Source organism: Orycteropus afer, unplaced genomic scaffold (assembly GCF_000298275.1).
Source record: "Orycteropus afer afer isolate SDZICR_OR568_19922 unplaced genomic scaffold, OryAfe1.0 scaffold00467, whole genome shotgun sequence".
Taxonomy (NCBI): domain Eukaryota; kingdom Metazoa; phylum Chordata; class Mammalia; order Tubulidentata; family Orycteropodidae; genus Orycteropus; species Orycteropus afer.
In genome coordinates this window covers 2,409,733-2,417,661 of record NW_006922054.1, presented here as the reverse complement: position 1 = coordinate 2,417,661, position 7,929 = coordinate 2,409,733, and the positions used below count along the sequence as shown (strand labels likewise).

Here is a 7,929-nt window from a genome sequence, read left to right as displayed (position 1 = left end):
ATATATTTTGCTATTTTCTCCAATTCCCATAAATCAGACCTTTATGGTGGTCATTACAAAATACTATTCTATACTTTGGAAGTGAGAAGGAATGCCAGGCTTGGATAATTCTCAAATCTGGGATGATGAAACACAGCCTAATGAACTGTTACACTGTATTGGCAGAATATGCCGTATCTACAGCCGTGTGTTAAATTGAGAAGATGAGGCTACCCAACTTTCCAAAGCACAGGAGGAGAGCCACAAACTACATCTGAGCAGGTATGTGGGGTGCCTGCTCACCACGACTCTTGAGAAGTAGTTACTGCATTAAAGGAGCATGTAGAATATTTCCACACTGACTTCCCCCAGCTTTGGCCTCAGTCATCAAAACGTGTGGTTTGGACATGAATTTGGAATCAGTAATCTTCCTAGCACCTTGTGCTTTTATCCCCTGCTTCAAAATAGTTTGTTCTGTGTTCCATTCCTTTAGGATTTGCTAGGAGACTAAGAGTTTAAGTTCAGAAATCCCTTTATATGTAAAGGTGGTAACTTTGTGTATTCTTATGCATTTTACTTGAGCGTCTCCACTACTTTAGTCCTCAACAAAGATGACTAATTTGAGAACTTAAAAGTACCATGGCAGCTCAAAGGAAGCTGTTTTGCAGATGGTCCTTTTATTATACCACATAGGCAGCTTGCCTACACGTCGAGCCAGCTGAGGCCAGCGTGTTGGGTGGCTTCAAAGGAAACCCAGTGGCTGTTCTAGTGGCAACAAGTTAATTCAAGTGCACAATATACCTAAGCTTCCAGGAGTTTGCCTAAGCAGTAGGGGTCATAGCAACATATTAATTTATTTGGGGCATAATGGTAAAAAACTTTAATTAATTGAAAAGTACCCATGCAGGAGGGCGATTTACTTAAACTCCGAGTTTTCCTTAAAAATAGGAGCAGACTTAGCGCCCTGGGTAAGGCACTAATCCAATTAATGAAGGCATTGAAACAGCGCCATGAATCTTATGTTATTTCACATAATTATTTGACGGGCTCAGAAAGAAGGAAACGTAGGTAGAAATAACAGTGCTTTGCAGTGAGTTTCTGCCATGTGGCTTCTTTGAGGTTTTTTTCTTTTTTTTCATTTCTCTTGTTAAATTTTCAGCAGATACTTCTTTCAGTACCACCAGCACCAAATATTTCCACATTACTCAAGACAATAATTTACTCACAAAGGAAACATATCTGCAACTTCATTAATAACCAACTGTTTTTATTAGAGCATATACATTTGTGAAAACTGTACATTATACATTTTGGTTTCAAGGATTATAAATAAAGGAACTCACAGGTAGGGAGTTCTTTTTCACAGCAAGAAACTTTAAATAAACAAAGTCATGTTTTATTAAGTACATTGACAGACTTCATGTGCTGTCCAAAATGTAGTGTACAGTATAACAACCCATTAGAAAGAGGCTTTCATGTAAAATACAGCTGTGCACATTTTAGAAAAATACCAACAATTTGAGCTTTGTTTTAAAAAAGCTTAAAAATCATACATATATTTATAAATGGAACCAACATGCTCACCTTATAAACATATCCTTTAGTTATGTGTTACCCATTATTTCCAATTTGATACATATTTTAAATAAACACTTAATAAGATTAAACATTTTATTATTTTATTTTTTTAAAAAAATTAGCTTTCCCAGCATAAGAAGCTATGGGGTCAGGAAGAAGCAGAGTATTGAGACTGACAGGGACTTAAATGTTTGTTCTTGGGTAAAAACATACTTTCTAAATTTAAAAGTCAAAGCAAAATGTAAAAAATAAATAAATATACAAGTTGTAAATTTCATCTGCTCTCTCTCTCTTTGTCTGCTTTCTTCTGTATTTCATATTGGTCACACCCAGGATTATCAACATATTGTACTTCTGCAAAAGACACCACCATGTTACTACCCTGCAGGTGACAAAGCTTCAGTCCATGCCTGTGCTAACCTAGGAACTGTCTCTTCTGCATTGAAAAAGTAGCTAAAAAGTTAAAAAGGATATTTGATTGAGCCATGCAAATCTCAAAAGTAGTCAGGAATAGCTCCCCTCCGCAATACAGTGTTTTAAAGAGACTTAGTAAGACACCTTGCCTCCATGATTTCTTTTTAAATAATTATTTTTATAATGACCATGGAGTTTCTCTAAGTAAGCATGCTTGAGTAATAAAGAATAAATTATAAAACAGCAAAAATCAGATTATGTCAGAATAACAAAGAACTTCAAAAGACAAATATTTAAAGTAAAAATGTCTAAGCCTTTAAAATGTGAAATAAAATTACAAATGGACTTTGAAAAACATGAAAGGCATATAATCGAGAAGCAATTAACAAGGCTTTATGCTCTACCTGCATGTATTCAACGAAAATTGCAACTGGGGGGGGATAAAGAACGAAAGAGAAGAGCAGTTATTAATAGCATCTTGCTTAACTTTCATGGGAATTAACAGAGCCACTGACAAGATTTTATTTGGTTGTAAAGTACGTCAGCAATGAAACCGAATCCTTTAAACACCGATTACTGCAATCCATGCACAAGTTTGACTCTATTTCTTAGAATTCTGTTGTCTTTCTGCTTTTAAAATTTAGCACCTCCTAAGTGCATAACTAATTCTCCTCGGTCATGTTAAAAATATTTAAAATTAAATTATTCTTTAGAAAGATACAATGCCTTCAAATTGCTAAATTTCAGAGATAAATAACCTTTTACAGATTTAAGAATATATGACATGAAAATTGATGTATCTGCATGAAAATAAACACACTTTGAATCAGTGTTTTGTTGCTTCTTTTCCTTGAGATGCAACAAGTGTGCTTTGTCTGGCCAGGACCACATGTTGTATGTGACTCTGCCTCATACTTAAATAAACAGCAAAAATGAACACAGTCGTGCACAAGCAAACGAAACGCTCTCTCCCAGAACATTCCAGGAGATGTTAAAGCAGCAGGTCATGGCATAAGACTGGTGAGTGATGCTGCTACCTATTTCTTCTACTGAGATAGGAGTGAACGTTGGAACCACTTCCACAGCAACCAATCCTGTGATCGCATTCCTTGGGCAGTCCTTTCCCAGCTCCCTACTAAAAACGTCAGATGGTAAAATAGAAATGCAGCTGTTGACTTCCGTCAAAAAAAAAAAAAAAAAAGGAAAAAAAGAAAAGCAGCTCCATACATTTCCAGTTTAGTCACACTCAGCTAGTACAGATGGAGTAGCCAATGCCAAGAACTTCACCAGATGGGGCTGCTTCAGCAGATTTTAAAGAAGAATTATTATTAAGTTTTGCTCTCCAACAGGGCTGCTTGCTTCAGCCCTCAGAGGACCCCAAAGCCAAAAAGCACTCCTGGGGGAACTGAACAGGTCCTCTGGCTGAATTTTCCAAGTTCCATCTCTCGCGATCCCATCCTAATTCCAAGCCTCCTTCCCTGTGTCTGAGTCTGACTGAGGTGTGCCACTTAAAAGGCGGATGACACCACTGTAGAGAACTGTGGGCTAACACCACTAGTTGTCATGACTTCACTGAAGGGTCAAAATAGTTATATCATTAAGTAACTATGCTGAATCACATTCAGGCACAGCCAAAATTAAAGTGAAGGGCAGTATGTAGTTAAAAAAAAAAAAAATTATAAATTTGAATATGAGAAAATTTTATATATTGGGATTTTATAGAGAAATTAAGGCTATTTTCTTACCTTTCCTAATTCCAATCAAGTTAGAAAGTGAACAAAAAGAATGGCTAACCCGATATTCAATAGCATGACCAGGACAATCATGACTGAATTAGGGCCCTGAAAGAAAACAGAGTAAAACAAGTGTTAACTTTTTTCATGTTAATACCAATGTATAAATTTGTTCACAAACCCTACTGCCAAAAAAGAAAAAATAAAACCAAACTAAACCAGAAATGTTGGCGTAAATAAGGCATGAATAATGCCAGCAGTTCCAAAACGGATAACATAAAAACAGCAATGCTATATATAGATGGAGCTGTTTCTGAACTTTCTATTAGAAATGAGTCTAGAATTGATTTATTCTAAAAAAAAAAATGATTCTTTAAAAATTTCTTTATTCAACTCAAAACACAAGGTAACAGTATGGGGGGAGACAAAATTCACCAAAACCAGGGCTAGGGCCTAATGGGAACTGCATTTATTCCCATTTGTTGTTAAAGTATTATTCAGATGAAGAAGACCTGTTTCCTCACAAAGGCAGTTGAAACGTAACTGTGAAATCCTTAGGACAATAAAGCCTCCAACGGAAAATTTAGGTAATACTCATAATGAGGTCCTCTGAATCCTGCTTCTTCCTGATCCTTTTTTGGGACAATAGTCCCTCTTTCAAGTAAAAACTGCAAATGGGAAGTCCAACACCTTCAGAAATTATTTTGCAGGTATCAACTTTTATTTTTCTGCTGGCAAACTGTATTTCAGCAGTCAAGTTATATTTAACAAACTGCAGAATCCTATTTTGATAAATACCAGTGTAAAAAATACCAGAGAGCTCACGGTAACCAAACTTTTTTTTTTTTTAAAACATGTTTTTAAAAAAACTTCCTATGACCCATCTTTTCAGATTTAAGCATGAAGACACAATCTTGGTATTTACTCTTAAGATAGTATCTAATGCATAAACAGGAGCTCTGGTGGCGTAGTGCTTAAGGCATTTGATTGCTAACCAGAAGGCTGGCGGTTCAAACTCACCAGCAACTACTCAGAAGGAAGACTGGGCAATCTACTCCCATAGCGATACTGCCTTGGAAACCCAAGGAGGCGTTGCTAGGAGTTGGAACTGACTCAATGGCAGTAAGTTTGGTTTGGTTTGGTAATGCATAAACAGCATTAAAAGCATTTTGAGCTGGCCGTTAAAATTAGGTAGTTTTATTGTCTTTAATTTACAGATGAGGAAACAGTTGTACTATTTCGAATATCAAATAAGACTACACTGAAACAATGTGACAAACTCTTCAAAATGCTACATGTTTTTAGGGGAGTGGTGTTCAATTGCCATTGGCAAAGTACTCATCTTCTAGAGTCTATAATTTCCATCAGCTCAATTCAACTCACTGCTATCAACTCAATTCTGACTCATAAAGACCCCCACTGGGTTTCCAAGGTTGTAAATCTTAGGGAAGCAGACTGCCTCATTTTTTTTTTTTTTTGCTGAGAAGCTAGTGGATTCAAACCACCAACCTTCTGGTTAGCAGCCAAATGCCTTACCCATTGTACCACCAGAGCATCTTATAATTCCCATAGTATCAGTAAAAACATCAAATGACCAACTGCTCTTTTAGAACAGAGTGTCCTAACTTAATAGGAGTGCTTGTCAATTATAGTTAACTTAGAACATATAAATAATATATGAACTCTTCTAACTCTGAAAATAATGGAGATAATCTTCCATCATCATAATTCAGCACAGAGATTAATGAAATGCTACTCCTTCTACATGCTTTGATTAGCCTTTGTTTAAAAGTGTGTTAAGAACATTGGGAATCACTTCAACTCCTTTGGGCCAGTAGTTTTAATTCATAATTCTCAAAGGTACTTAGAAATATGAAAGAAGATGAAAAGTATACTGGGTCAGAACAATAAAATGTAGAGTTAGGTGTTTTACAGGAGCCCTACGAAGAGAGATACAGGAGAGAAAAACAACTTCATAAACTTAAGGTATGCTTAACCTTCAACCTGTTTCCTAAAAGGCATTTTTGCATGATTCCACGACTTTCCCTAGCTCTTTTAAATTGGATATATTTTGGGTCTTGTGGTGCAGTAGTTAAGGCATTCGGCTTGCTAACCAAAAAGTCAATGGTTTGAACCTACCAGCCACTTCATGGGAGGGAGATGAGGCATTCTGCTTTCATAAAGACTTAAGCTTTGGGAACCCTACGGGGCAGTTGTACTCTGTCCTACAGGGTCACTATGAGTCAAAATCAACTTGATGGCAATGGGTTTGCTTTTTGGTTTATGTTCTCTTGGGCTCGAATTGAGTGTACTATCTTTCTTTAAGTGTTGGCCTGCATCTCCCTGTACTGGTACTCGAGATTCAATGAATAATGAGTACATATATCCAAACCATATACACTTTTTTTTTCCCTATTGAAAACATATTGCTGTTAGTTACTGCTGAGCTGATTGCCACTCATGGTGACCCCATGTGTGCAGCCTAGAACTGCTCCATAGGGTTTTCAATGCTGTGACCTTTCCGAAACAGATCACTACTCATCTCTGGGTGGGTCTGTACCGCCAACCTTTTGGTAAGTAGTCGAGTACTTAACTGTTTGTGCCACCCAGTGACCTTGACTGAACACACGTATGTATTAACCCCACCAGTGTTGCTCCATTTATAAAGCTACTTTAAAGAGGACTCAGTGAGGATGGCAGTAATCCAGCAATGGAAGGTTCAAACAGCAACAGGTGAAAAATTCTGGCAAGCCATGTTTAATAGGCAGATATGAAGACATGACCTGTATGTTTTCATACCTGGGCTGGGCACAGGCTGGAAAGCTTTAAGGTGAAGGCCCATAAATATGACCGTGGTGGCCAGTGGTAGCTTAAAATAGCAAAATGAAAAAAAAAAAAAAAAATCAGTCTTGCTTTTCAAGACTGACTGGGACAGGTGCAATTAAAAAAAAAAAAAAAAAAGCTGTTACAGGGCAAAGTGTATGTCTTGATTGGAAGAAGACTTTCCTGCAGTTACAGAATAAAATGCAGGAAGTTCAAAACATGGACAAAGTTTTAACCCAAGAAGTTAATTTTGTTTTTTCCCCCAAGAATGTCACTTATTTAAACTACAAGGAATTTTCTGCTGGAAGTGTTAGTATAGTTTATAACTGAAAACACATGTACAAAACATAGCTTAATTTAGTGTTAATTTATTATTATTTTTAATGTGAGGTCCAAATGGGATATGATTAAGATTTTTAAGATTCATACCAATTTAAAACAAACATCAAGTAAATGTTCAAATAAATTCAGAAGCTGATCAGAGTGATGGCTGAAAAAAAGGTATAGGCAGTTCTTAGAACTGCTCAAGCTTCCCGACTGGAAGACCTCTCACTCATCTATTTGATGTCTCTACTGGTTCCTACTAGAGGTTCCACGTTGCAAAATCCTACAAAGATTTCAGTATCACATTGAATGTACTCCTATGGGACATGAACCCCCATGCAACCACTGCCCACAGGAGTCACAAACTTCCCGAAGAAGGTCATAGAGTAATCATAGAGCCTCCCTTCTCCTAGTCAACTAATGCATCTACTCTAAGGTTTGGCCTGTATTCCAGAAGATTTTTTGTACTTCCAAGAGATCTGTACCTCCAGTGTAATCCTGAGAATTAATCAAAATCTATTAGAATCTAAATTATTTATGCTTTAACTAGTATAGTGTTGAAACAAACATAATAATGGTAACCAATGCTTTTGAGTACTGACTGTGTGCAAGGCACTGTGCTAAGAACTTTATAAGTACTACTTCACTAGTCTTCACAACAATCTTATGATAAAAGTACAGAGAAAACCAAGGCACAGAGTAGTTAGGAAACTTGCCCAAGGTCACACAGCTGGTAAGTAACAGAGCTAAGATTTGAACCAAGGAAGTCTGGCACCAGAGTCCACACTCTTTGCCACCAGCCTATACTGCCTCAAATTTTATAAGCTGACTAACTGGAATTCCAGATTCAGTTTGGTCTTCCACTCTCCAAACAGTGATTCTGACTCAAACTGGATCTCTTGGTCACCTACAAAAAGCACTAACTGATTGATTCTGGTTCTCCCTTAAATGTCTGATTTAGTTTCAATGAATTTTTCAATTTTTATTTATAAACATCTAACACTGTGTCTGGTAGCATAGTGCCTAAGGCACTTGCCTGCTAACCAGACGGCTGGCGGTTCAAACCCACCAGCCACTC

At 37.0% G+C, this 7,929-nt stretch overlaps 1 protein-coding gene across 1 annotated transcript in view; it reads right to left on the bottom strand.

The window, feature by feature from the left end:
- Nucleotides 1-3,731: 3,731 nt before the first annotated feature.
- Nucleotides 3,732-7,929, bottom strand: part of JPH1 (junctophilin 1) — a 121,773-nt gene continuing 117,575 nt past the window's right edge. Inside the window, exon 5 of the mRNA XM_007954630.2 lies at nucleotides 3,732-3,812. Within this exon, the coding sequence (XP_007952821.1) occupies nucleotides 3,732-3,812 (81 nt within the window). The remainder of the gene's footprint in view (nucleotides 3,813-7,929) is intronic.